At 49.8% G+C, this 12,706-nt stretch overlaps 5 protein-coding genes across 5 annotated transcripts; 4 read left to right on the top strand and 1 right to left on the bottom strand.

Annotated features, from left to right (window-relative positions):
* Window positions 1-406: 406 nt before the first annotated feature.
* On the top strand, window positions 407-1,974 carry pyr5 (FAD-dependent monooxygenase pyr5; the record flags this gene model as incomplete). The annotated part of the gene is given in 5 exon segments (XM_057232375.1): window positions 407-422; window positions 440-752; window positions 802-1,070; window positions 1,157-1,539; window positions 1,600-1,974. Coding segments are annotated over 5 exon segments (1,356 nt in total), but the record flags the coding sequence as incomplete, so codon positions are not given.
* A 378-nt stretch (window positions 1,975-2,352) lies between these two features.
* Window positions 2,353-3,538, top strand: pyr6 (polyprenyltransferase pyr6; the record flags this gene model as incomplete). Its single annotated transcript, XM_057232374.1, has 3 exons — window positions 2,353-2,563; window positions 2,615-2,906; window positions 2,980-3,538. Coding segments are annotated over 3 exons (1,062 nt in total), but the record flags the coding sequence as incomplete, so codon positions are not given.
* A 318-nt stretch (window positions 3,539-3,856) lies between these two features.
* On the bottom strand, window positions 3,857-5,419 carry pyr7 (O-acetyltransferase pyr7; the record flags this gene model as incomplete). Its single annotated transcript, XM_057232373.1, has 1 exon — window positions 3,857-5,419. One exon carries the CDS (start codon window positions 5,417-5,419, stop codon window positions 3,857-3,859), a length of 1,563 nt encoding a protein of 520 aa, XP_057081915.1.
* A 1,087-nt stretch (window positions 5,420-6,506) lies between these two features.
* Window positions 6,507-7,884, top strand: pyr8 (acetyltransferase pyr8; the record flags this gene model as incomplete). The annotated part of the gene is made up of 2 exons (XM_057232372.1): window positions 6,507-7,300; window positions 7,374-7,884. 2 exons carry the CDS (start codon window positions 6,507-6,509, stop codon window positions 7,882-7,884), a joined length of 1,305 nt encoding a protein of 434 aa, XP_057081914.1.
* A 588-nt stretch (window positions 7,885-8,472) lies between these two features.
* Window positions 8,473-12,701, top strand: N7447_008109 (ion-transporting P-type ATPase SPF1; the record flags this gene model as incomplete). Its single annotated transcript, XM_057232371.1, has 4 exons — window positions 8,473-8,513; window positions 8,701-11,992; window positions 12,047-12,183; window positions 12,242-12,701. The coding sequence occupies 4 exons, from the start codon at window positions 8,473-8,475 to the stop codon at window positions 12,699-12,701; spliced, it is 3,930 nt and encodes a 1,309-aa protein (XP_057081913.1).
* Between the last annotated feature and the right edge of the window lie 5 nt (window positions 12,702-12,706).

The raw sequence follows: 12,706 nt of genomic DNA, 5'->3' as shown, positions 1-12,706 counted from the left end.
ATCGAGGAAAGCTATGTGATCGACAAGACCATGCATGGTGATGCTAAAGTGGGTCCTTTTCTACAGATCGGGTAATAGATGGCGAGGAGCACAAAATCTAGATCGATGGAGGATCTAGAGAATTGATGTGGGCTGAACTATATCCAAGGGGAATAATAAGGTGTCTCGATCAGCCCCGGTCCGATCGCCAACCCTTTTAAGTGGGTCCAATTGACTAGCCTCGAACACAAAATATCATTTTGCATGAAAAGTTTAAAGTAAATATTTCTGGCTAGCAGATATGAGGTATAATGGAGAGAAGGGGTTGGTTGCACGATACAGTATTGCGATAAAACCCTGATCTGGCAACTGCATTGGTTTTTTGTTACATACGATGTAGGTATCAGTTGTAAATTGATTTATTTATATGACACTCAAGGTTTGTATGTTTACTCCGTAGTTACCTACCCATTCCCTTCTGCCATTGAGAGCATCATGAAAGTCATCATTGTCGGAGGATCCATCGCTGGCCTCTCCCTCGCCCACTGCTTGGAAAAGGCCAAGATTGACTATGTCATCCTAGAGAAGAAGAAGGAAATTGCCCCCCAGGAAGGCGCATCCATTGGTATTATGCCCAATGGCGGTCGGATCCTGGAACAGCTTGGGCTATACGACCAAATTGAGGAACTGGTCGAGCCTTTGGTGAAGGCACATGTAACCTACCCCGATGGGTTTGGCTTTACAAGTCAATATCCTGCACTGATACAGCAGCGGTGCGTCCATATACAATGTCCACTTGCTGATCCAGACTAATGTGAAAAGGTTTGGCTATCCACTTGCATTCTTGGATCGGCAGAAGTTACTGCAGATTTTGGCGACTGAATCAGTCCAATCCAGCCGACTGAAACTAGATCGCAAGGTCGAGAGCATTGAGACCTCTCCGGGTGGCGTCATGGTGAGAACGAGCAACGGACACACCTATCAGGGCGATCTTGTCGTCGGAGCAGATGGAGTGCACAGTCGGGTACGAGCGGAGATGTGCCGATTGGCCAATGCCTCGCATGAGGACATCTTTGGGGGTGAAAACAAAGGTATACTTCGATGTGGCTTGTATTCTTTTCTTGTTTTTTTTTTATCGCTCTTTTTAATTTTGGAATGCTAATTCATTGATTTTTAGCGTTTACGATCAACTATGCCTGCATCTTTGGAATCTCGTCACAGGTCGATCAATTGGACCCCGGGGAGCAAATTACCTGTTACAATGACGGGTGGAGTATCCTTAGTGTGATCGGACAGAATGGCAGGATCTATTGGTTCCTCTTTATCAAGCTGGAGAAGGAGTACATCTATGATGGATCACAGAAAAGCCTGCCCCACTTCAGCCGCGAAGATGCCCGAGCTCATTGCGAGAGACTGAGACACGAGCCGGTCTGGAGAGATGTCAAATTCGGTCAGGTCTGGACTCAATGTGAGGTCTTCCAAATGACACCATTGGAAGAAGGTTTACTCGGAAAATGGCACTGGAGAAACATCATCTGCATTGGAGACAGCATGCATAAGGTCAGCCCAATATCACTCTTGGTTTGTTGCGCAAATTGACTGACAGGCCCACCCATGCAGTTCGCACCGCATATCGGACAGGGTGCCAACTGCGCTATCGAGGACGCAGCTCAGCTCAGCAACAGTTTGCACACTTGGCTGTACGCTTGTGAAAAAGACTATAAATCAGAAACCGATGATCTACCGGAGGTTCTGGCTAGATTTGTCGAAAATCGCCTTCGTCGACTAGGGCCGACGGCCATGGCCGCTCGATCTGCCATGCGTCTCCATGCGCGGGAAGGGCTCATGAACCGGATCCGAGGACGCTATCTCTTGCCCTACGCTGGCGATAAGCCGGCCGACTGGGCCTCCCGAGGAATTGCGGGTGGTATTATCTTGGATTTTGTAGAACCACCCGCGCGGTCTGGCCCTGGCTGGATTCAATTCAGCCAGTCTGGTAAAAAGACTTTGTTTCCTCTAGTGACAGGTCTATGCCTAGTGACTATTGTGGCCCAAATATTGTATTTAAAATCAGTTGCGTAGTGGCTGTCAAAATGGGAGAAACTGTGGGAAAAAAATACAGCATATTTTACCACTAGATCACATAAAAACTAAGGTAATTATATGGGTCCTAGAGGCGCCATATCTGACATTTGGCAGAAACCTTAGCTCATTCTAACGATTTGATAGATCACCTGCATCGGGCATGAAGATGATCTACATGATCTGCAAAATTCAAACCTCGTGTATGGGGTATTGTTTACATATCATAGTACGATGTATTGCTACAGCGATCTTGTAGTCCAGCACATCAGCCATTTCTCTAGCGTGTGCATGTATTGGGCACATCTCAGCCCATTTATCTATGGTCTTGTCGCCTCCAAAGGTTATGATCACGCAGTGTTTGATCCTTCGAGACCAGACTTGATTATTGATCAATCCGTCATGATGGCTAGCTCTCAGTCTACGGCACATCTGGTTCGCAACCTCATTGATGTCTCCCGATTTGACAAATACAACTGTTTATTTGCTATATTCCCTGGAGGTAATTGAGACCCCTTCAATATACTACTATCACACTAACAATTACATCCAGTCTGGTCTATCTTCCTTGCAGCAGCCTCACGACACGCCGATGGCGACCCCGTTCCCCTGGACTTCGTACTTGGCCGCGCAGGACTGGCCTTCATGTACACGTATCTGCTGAGCGGCGCGGGAATGGTATGGAACGACTGGATCGACCGCGATATCGATGCCCATGTCGCCCGTACCAAGAACCGTCCCCTTGCCTCCGGTCGGCTTTCCACCAGAGCTGCCCTCATCTGGATGCTAGTCCAGTATGTGGCCTCGGTCTGGCTGATGAACCGCATGGTGAGCGGGCAGAATTTGTACGTGTATCCTCCCCATCATAAAAACAACCATCCTGTTGATTGAAAACTGACAACCCGACTCATTCTCTAGATGGACATTCATGCTCCCCCTCACAACCGGTATCGTCTTGTATCCCTTCGGCAAGCGGCCCACAAGTCGTAAGCTGGGCGTCTACCCACAGTACATTCTCGGTGCAAGCAGCGCCCTCACCATCCTCCCAGCCTGGGCCTCCGTCTACGCAGACGGTATATCCTTGAAGGAACTGGGCATGCAGTGTCTCCCGCTCTGCGTCTTCCTGTTTTTGTGGACCATCTACTTCAACACCGCCTACAGCTACCAGGATATCAAGGACGACTGTAAGCTCAACGTAAATTCGTCGTACGTCCTGGCGGGAAGCCATGTGCGCGGATTGCTTCTGCTACAGGCTCTTGCTGTGATTCTGGTGATCCCTTGGATTCTTTATACCAGCGGGTCCGCTTGGCTCTGGTTCTCGTGGCTGGGGGTATGGACGGCGTCCCTCGGCGAGCAGCTGTATCTCTTTGATGTGAAGGATCCGAGTAGTGGTGGCAAGGTTCATCGGCGGAATTTTGCGCTGGGGATTTGGAATGTTCTCGCTTGCTTTGTTGAGCTGCTTTTTGTGTCGGGTTCCCTGTGAGTGGTTTGGTTCGATACATGGTTGGAGAGTTTTGGCATTGGTAAATTGTGCGGTGTTGGCACAGTTGGTATTGTCCGTAAATCTTCGTTATACTTCTTTGTTTCCCCTTTCAATTAAAAGGCTGTTGCTGGAATTTGCTTTGATACTCAAGACATGGTAGAAAATATTAATATATGAGACATCCTATGTCTACCATTCATCACTTATGAAATTTCCATTGCGAGACTGCTCCAGAACGTACGGCGCAAGGATAGAAAGGTCAATCATTCGAGATTCTCTACTGCGGCACATCTTGTTGTGCATAAGTTACTCCTATGGTTGCCCTCCTGTAGCCCAGCAAAATAAGGGATCCTTTGCTAACAGGGACTGATCGCCACGATTCAGAGTCAGATGCAAGTCCCACGGCTCCGTACCCGCCAGACCATCCTGACGCTTTGGAAGGATAAAACACATTCCCCCCAAGACAGGCAAATTCAGTTGAAACCCACAGGGTTGCGCTCCCAGACTCTCCCCAAAATCCAGATCGAAGATTCCAAAATTCCTGAAGCTGCTCAAGGGGATGGGAACTCCCCGGAATCCGATCTCCGCCCAGTCGGTCTGCGAGTGGAGATGGGATAGAGCGTCTTGGATGTAGTCTGCGTTGACTGCCAGAAGGCTCTGGCGTATACGAGCTGCAATCTGCATGAGCTCCTCCAGGCACTTTTGATGCAATTCTACCAAAGAATCTGCGCCATCAACCGGAGCCTCGTTCTTCCCAGCGTGGATTGGCGTGTATGTCAATAGCACCATGTTTCCCAGATAGTCGTCAAAGGCTGGTGTTTTGAAATTGCCGCGCATGTCCACCGCGAGTGACAGTTCGGTGGATTTACCCGCCAATTGTTCCGCTTGTCGAAGTATCATGGCCATCAGGGCGCTCACAATGTCGTTACTAGACAGGAACTCCGGGTTCGGCCTACCATCAGCCTGGGCAGGTGTTTGTCCCTTTACCAGAGTATTGCAAGCTCTCTTCAAATATTCGATCTTAGAACCGGGAATCGTCACTCGCCAGGTTACAAGCTCGGGGGCTCTCGCCCGGAGGAACCCCGACCAATTCTCTGTGAGTAGTGCTGCCCAGTCTCCGAGGCCGCAATAGTGCTGGCTGAAATCCGCCCTCGAAGAATCAGAACTGCTTTCTGAGACAAGACGCCCAATCTCTGATCGTAACTGCCTGTCTGGAAGCACACTTGCAGAAGACGTCACGGTCGGGTCCCTGCAGCAATCGGCTAGAAGGCCCAAGACTCGCGCAGCGCCTGCGCCATCCATTGCAGAATGATGAAACGTCATGGCGAGAATGATCCCATCGTACATTACATTTGCTTGAAAGCGTAGAATCGGCCTTCGCGGCAACGAAATATCCATGTCGACGGGCAACGGGGCCAGCCGACTTATGATTACCTGCTCCTCAGCGCCCGTTAGGAGGCATTTCGATTGGAGTTCCCTAATCGACTCGGCCTGGGAATGTTGTGTCTGAAGCATAGGAAACTGGACAAGCGACTCTGGGGCTTCCGGTTCGATCTGCCAAGTATACTGCCCTTGGTTGACCGTCCGGCGAGTCACGTCCCCTGCGAGGAAGGGGTGGACCGTCAGCAGCAGTTTGATGCCATCTTCTAGGACACGGATGCTTTTCTCGAACTGCGTAGTCTGAAAGAACAGCAAAAAGGTGACGTTCATTCCGAGGGGATTGTGGTCGAGAGAAGATAGAGGGTAAGGAGAGCGGTCGCTGGGAGCCCTTATGGCATCGCACTCGCCATCTTCACATAGACCATGAAGTCTAGCAAGTCCCTCTTTAACCTGATTTCCCTGATTGACTGGGCAGCATATCTCCTGGGTGCTCATGATTTTCGTATGTTATCCTACCGAGTTGAGTTGGATGTGTTTTATTCACTTGTTTTTAATTTCCGACCTCGTTTCGCTTACTTTATCTTTCTTTGTATTCCATTGCCGTAAACCGATATTATTTTTTGGGAGAAAATACAGCATATTTTACCACTAGACCACATAAAAACTAAGGTAATTATATGGGGCCTAGAGGTGCCATATGTGACATTTGACAAGTTCCCTTAATTTGGTATACAAATATGTCGATCCCTCGCAGATCTCGAATCAGACGTATGTGTTTTGATGCAAACTGCATGAAGCTTTATATAGTGTACTCTGCATACTCCGTACAGGTCATAAACTATCCTATTTTGCTTTTCAGCTGGATATCACGAGAGATAGAGAGTACTCCGTACGGAGTACATGATGATCATTCGCAAGAAAGGGTTGGTGGTAATTAAATCAGTTAAACTCATCCCTATTAGGGTCTAGAGACAATAACATATTAATATCATCCTAAGATGTGGACACTATATGCTAAAAGAAATTAAGTGCTTTTTGATCAGCGTGATCCACATCTTACTTCTGAATCCTGACAGCAGCAAAACTCCATGTCTTCACATATGGCTATGAAGGAGGACAAGCTCTGACACAAGGTGGAATCCTCAGGCACTATCAAGGCCAATTACCCTGCTTCACAGAAAAGCCACGTCTAATTCTTTAGTCTAGCCCTCTTCGATCCGCACCCCAGCTCAGCTGAGTGAAATCTGCATTCATTGGCTTGTAAGCTGGGTGCCGAGATTGGCTGGAACTACGCCATCTGAAGCACGATGCAAACTTAGGCAAATGATCATGTACTGTGTCAGTCTCTACTGCAGTGTGTTGTACGGAGAAAAAGCTACTAGTAAGATTCTGTACTACCTATAAGTGGAAAGAGGTAAATAGGTGACATGAGTTCCCGAGTCAATGGCTCGTATGCGTATCCCTTGCATCGTACAGAAAGAGAAAAAGCACAAGTATATTATGTAGTCCATACAATGGAGTTACTTGATCCCTATATTACCTTCTTCTTGCAGTCCATTTCTCACTAGGGGATTGTTACACAATGGATTCCCTAATGACGAACCCGTTGTGGCTCACCATTGCCTATGAGCTAGCACTTTACCTATCTTTTACTGTGCCAACCGCCTTTCTCATCATAGCAACTCAAAGGTCATCCGCTGTTCGATGGGCCTGGGCGCCATGCCTTCTTTATATCCTATACCGATTCTCTCTTCGGGTACCCTCTCTGTCGACGAGTCAATTCCTGAAAGGTGTTGCAGCGGGCCAGGCAACTGTGGCTGCTCTGCAATGCCTCAATCTTCTCCTGATCACGAATTTAGACCAAACTGATCTGCTACGGGCAAATCTGTACGGTCCGTCTGCAGGTCTGCCTGCTCGTCTTTCTCGTGCCTGGGCATTGCTGCTCAACTTCCGTGGAATCGGCACGATCTGGGAGGTCAGGAATATTCCCCAGCACGCAGCTTATGTCCAACCAAAAGGTAAGAATCAACCGCTAAGCCGGAAGCGGTATGTCTTGCGGGAAAGTGCCATCATCATATGGCAGTACCTGCTCCTTGACTTCATCTACGAGTCGACCAAAGGCACGTCCCCCGAGGACTTGGCGCGGCTCTTCGGCCCCGGCTTGGAATTCAAGTACCTCGACGCAACGTTCGAACAATGGATGGGGCGCCTCTCCGTGGGGATCTTCTCCTGGCTTGTACCTTCCCGCGTCTGTCTTAACATTACTTCCCGCATTTACTTCCTCATCTTGGTGGTCTTGGGCATTTCTTCTCCAGAGTCTTGTCGACCAGGCTTCGGCAGATTGCGGGATGTATGCACCATCCGTGGAGTCTGGGGGTAAGTGAACTCCTCTGGTGCTTTTTTTCAGAGCAAGTTGGACGCTCATATTCATTCACTAACCCCATCACAGCAAGTTCTGGCATCAGTCCTTTCGTTGGCCACTTACCTCTGTCGGCAACTATATCGCAAGAGACATCCTCGGGCTTCTCCGTCCCTCGCTCTTGGAACGCTACACCAACATCTTCTTCACCTTTTTCACATCCGGCGTATTGCACCTTGTCTGCGATGCTATTCTGGGCATTCCGCCGTCTATGTCCGGCGCCATGCAGTTCTTCTGCTCGTTTCCACTTGCTATCATGATCGAGGACGGGGTTCAGGAAGTTTGGCGAAGAGCCACGGGCCAGAAAAAGGACGATGATCGTGTAGTGCCGCTCTGGCAGAGGCTCCTAGGATATCTTTGGGTGGGTGTCTGGATGTGTGTCACATCCCCGTGGTACTTGTACCCGGCTGCGCGGCAACAGGCGGAGAACAACTGGATAGTGCCGACCGGTGTTGTAGAGGAAATTGGCCTGGGAGCTGCGCAAAAACTTCTGCTGGGTTATGGCCTGTTCGTGTACTGGGCGGTTGGTGGGGAGATTTAAAGTCATGTATCTGGATTTTTGATAGTTGTGGAATACATTGCTATATATATATTTTTACCAAACACTCCTAGAGCGAAAATATCTCAGGTTCAAATGATTCTCTACAAGGTCTCATGGAGGTTTCCTAAATAGCAACTGTCAGCATCCTGGGTCTCTTTATCCCCTTCCGCCAGAGCAATAGCACAACTACTATGCAGATTGTCTGACGATCAGCTAATAGTTAGTCCCCTGAACGGGCGATTCAATGCTTGTATAAGACTTGGGTGTGTTAACCTCACCCGAGTGAGCACTAAAACGAAAAAAAAAAAAAACCAAGATCTGCCAAAAAAATATTATATCTATATGCCAAAAAAAAAACCTATACCATCCATATCTTATAGCCAACTAGAATGACAAAAAGAAAATGACAAAAAGGAAATCTCAGGTTTGGTTTTTAGGAATAGCCGAACGCGGGGGTCGAACCCGCAGCCTTAAGATTAAGAGTCTTACGCTCTACCGATTGAGCTAGCCCGGCCGGGCTGTTGAAAGAAGCGGCATTATAATGCTACATAAGCCTATAAGAGTTGGAGGGAAAAATCCGCTGACATAATGCTAGCGCGTCGAGCGGCGAATCCTCTGGAACCGAAATTGTAAGGTGGAAGGTGGCTTCATCTACGAATCTAGGAATTTCCTCGATTGGATCCTATCATTTCTTCCCTGCTTCGTATGAGTCTTTAATTTTCTGGTTGTTTGACTCTGACCGCGGTCACTAGATTGCCCACCATGTGCGCTACCAGAACCTCCCCCCGATTCTTTGCTGCAGCTAACAGTATACAGGGCAAAGCTCGTGGACGACCATCAGATCCATACTGCCTCGTTGCACAACCCGATCCCTTGGCAATTGCATACATACGTTTGGCCTTTCCTGATCATCTGGCCCGTGTTCTTCGCCTTTTACCTCTCCCCCGAGCGCTATGATACCTACATTCAGGGACAGGAATGGACCTTCGTGTTCGCGGGGTCTATCGTCACAATCCAGTCACTCTTTTGGCTGATGACCAAGTGGAACATTGATATCAACACCCTATTCACTACTACTCGATCCAAGTCCGTCGACACTGCCCGGCTTATCAAAGTGGTTCCGATCACCAACGCTGGCTCTGCCGAGATCTGCAACCTGATTAGAGAGGACACCGGCCCGAAGAAGACCCTTTCGTTCCTCTTCCAGAAGCGCCGCTTCCTCTTTTACCCCGAGACTCGCACCTTTGCACCCCTTTCTTACGCCCTTGATGCCGAACCGAAGCCGGCCCTTAAGACTTTCCAGCAGAGCGAGGGCTTCACGTCGAAGGCCGAGATTGAGCGCATCCAAAACCACTATGGAGATAACACCTTCGATATCCCTGTTCCCGGTTTCCTCGAGCTCTTCCAGGAGCACGCTGTCGCGCCGTTCTTCGTCTTCCAGATTTTCTGTGTTGGATTGTGGATGCTGGATGAATACTGGTACTACTCGCTCTTCACGCTCTTCATGCTCGTTATGTTTGAGAGTACCGTTGTGTGGCAGCGCCAGAGGACCTTGAGTGAGTTCCGTGGAATGAGCATCAAGCCTTACGATGTCTGGGTATACCGTGAACGGAAATGGCAGGAGATCACCAGTGATAAGCTTCTTCCCGGTGATCTCATGTCGGTGAACCGTACCAAGGAGGACAGCGGTGTTGCCTGCGATATTCTTCTGGTTGAGGGCAGTGTTATTGTCAACGAGGCTATGCTTTCTGGCGAGAGCACACCTCTTCTGAAAGACTCTGTCCAGCTCCGTCCCGGCGACGACTTGATTGAACCGGATGGATTGGATAAGCTCTCGTTTGTGCATGGAGGTACCAAGGTTCTCCAGGTTACTCACCCTAATCTGACCGGCGATGCGGGCTTGAAGAACTTGGCCAGCAACGTTACCATGCCCCCTGACAATGGTGCCTTGGGTGTGGTTGTTAAGACCGGATTCGAAACCAGCCAGGGTAGCCTCGTCCGGACTATGATCTACTCGACTGAACGTGTCTCTGCCAACAATGTTGAAGCTCTATTGTTCATTCTCTTCCTCCTGATTTTCGCAATTGCCGCTTCGTGGTACGTGTGGCAAGAAGGTGTGATCCGGGACCGCAAACGCTCCAAGCTTCTGCTCGACTGTGTCCTCATCATCACCAGTGTTGTTCCTCCTGAATTGCCCATGGAACTAAGCTTGGCCGTCAACACTAGTCTTGCTGCTCTGAGCAAGTATGCCATTTTCTGTACCGAGCCTTTCCGTATTCCCTTCGCTGGTCGTGTTGACATCGCTTGCTTTGACAAGACCGGTACCCTGACCGGAGAAGACTTGGTCGTTGATGGCATTGCTGGACTCACTTTAGGTGAGGCTGGTTCGAAGATCGAAGCTGATGGTGCTCACACCGAATTGGCTAATTCCTCTGTTGCTGGACCCAACACCACTCTCGTTCTTGCCAGTGCTCACGCCTTGGTGAAGCTGGATGAGGGCGAGGTCGTCGGTGACCCCATGGAAAAGGCCACTCTGGAATGGCTTGGCTGGACTCTGGGCAAGAACGATACTCTGTCATCCAAGGGCAACGCCCCCGTTGTCTCTGGTCGCAACGTCGAGGCTGTTCAAATCAAGAGAAGATTCCAGTTCTCCTCGGCTTTGAAGCGCCAGAGTACTATCGCCACCGTTACGACCAATGACCGCAAGGCTTCCAAGAAGATCAAGTCTACCTTTGTGGGTGTTAAGGGTGCCCCCGAGACCATCAATACTATGCTGGTCAACACACCTCCCAACTATGAGGAAACCTACAAGCACTTCACCCGCAACGGTGCTCGTGTGCTTGCTCTTGCCTACAAGTACCTTTCATCTGAGACCGAGCTTTCCCAGAGCCGCGTGAACAACTATGTCCGTGAAGAGATTGAATCCGAACTGATTTTTGCCGGTTTCCTTGTCCTGCAGTGCCCGCTGAAGGATGATGCTATCAAGTCTGTCCAAATGTTGAATGAAAGCAGCCACCGTGTTGTCATGATCACTGGCGATAACCCGTTGACCGCTGTCCATGTCGCACGCAAGGTTGAGATTGTTGACCGTGAGGTTCTCATTCTTGACGCCCCTGAGCATGACAACTCTGGAACCAAGATTGTCTGGCGTACCATCGACGATAAGCTCAATCTTGAAGTCGACCCCACTATGCCCCTCGACCCGGAAATCTTGAAGACTAAGGACATCTGTATCACTGGATATGCTTTGGCAAAGTTCAAGGGCCAGAAGGCTCTCCCTGATCTGCTCCGCCACACCTGGGTTTATGCGCGTGTGTCTCCCAAGCAGAAGGAAGAGATTCTTCTTGGTCTCAAGGATGCTGGATACACCACTCTGATGTGCGGTGATGGCACCAACGATGTTGGCGCTCTGAAGCAGGCCCACGTCGGTGTTGCGCTTCTGAACGGCTCGCAAGAGGACCTCACCAAGATCGCTGAACACTACCGGAACACCAAGATGAAGGAGCTGTACGAGAAGCAGGTCGGCATGATGCAAAGATTCAACCAGCCCGCCCCTCCAGTCCCTGTTCTGATCGCTCACCTGTATCCCCCCGGTCCTACCAACCCGCACTACGAGAAAGCCATGGAGCGTGAGTCGCAGCGCAAGGGTGCCGCAATCGCCGCTCCCGGTGGAACTCCCGAAGCTATCCCAACTATCACATCTCCTGGCGCACAGGCCCTACAACAATCGAACTTGACCCCCCAGCAGCAGAAAAAGCAGCAGGCCCAGGCTGCCGCAGCTGGCCTTGCAGACAAGCTTACATCTTCTATGATGGAACAGGAGCTGGATGACAGCGAGCCCCCCACTATCAAGTTGGGTGATGCATCAGTCGCTGCTCCCTTCACCAGCAAGTTGGCTAACGTTATTGCTATCCCGAATATTATCCGTCAAGGTCGTTGCACCCTGGTTGCGACTATTCAGATGTACAAGATTCTTGCTTTGAACTGCTTGATCAGTGCCTACAGTCTGAGTGTCATCTACCTGGATGGTATCAAGTTTGGTGATGGACAAGTCACCATCAGCGGTATGCTGATGAGTGTCTGCTTCCTTTCTATTTCTCGCGCCAAGGTATGTCGTACTTCTCCATTTTGATACATTATTTGCTAATGTTTTTGTGTAAAGTCTGTCGAGGGTCTTTCCAAGGAGCGCCCGCAGCCCAATATTTTCAATGTCTACATCATTGGATCTGTTCTTGGACAGTTTGCCATCCACATTGCGACTCTGATCTACCTCTCCAACTATGTCTATAAGCACGAGCCGTACGTTATGGCAACCTCCCTCTAATTTGTCTCACTCCATGGCTAACACAACCAACAGGAGAGATTCCGATATTGATCTCGAGGGCGAGTTTGAGCCTTCCCTCCTGAACAGCGCCATCTACCTCCTCCAGCTGATTCAGCAAATCTCCACCTTCTCGATCAACTACCAAGGCCGTCCCTTCCGCGAGTCGATCCGCGAGAACAAGGGCATGTACTGGGGTCTCATCGCCGCATCAGGTGTTGCATTCTCCTGCGCTACCGAATTCATTCCCGAGCTGAATCAGAAGTTGCGCCTCGTTCCCTTCACCAACGACTTCAAGATGACCCTGACCGTGCTGATGATCTTGGACTACGGTGGCTGCTGGTTGATTGAGAACGTTCTCAAGCACCTGTTCAGTGACTTCCGTCCTAAGGACATTGCCATTCGTCGCCCCGACCAGCTTAAGCGCGAGGCGGAGCGTAAGTTGCAAGAGCAAGTTGACGCCGAGGCCCAGAAGGAGCTGCAAAGAAAGGTCTAGGTTGG

Source organism: Penicillium robsamsonii (assembly GCF_028829455.1).
Source record: "Penicillium robsamsonii strain IBT 29466 chromosome Unknown utg000005l_segment0_segment0, whole genome shotgun sequence".
Classification (NCBI taxonomy): domain Eukaryota; kingdom Fungi; phylum Ascomycota; class Eurotiomycetes; order Eurotiales; family Aspergillaceae; genus Penicillium; species Penicillium robsamsonii.
The sequence above is the reverse complement of the archived record's forward strand: the minus strand, read 5'-3'. Positions and strand labels throughout refer to the sequence as shown.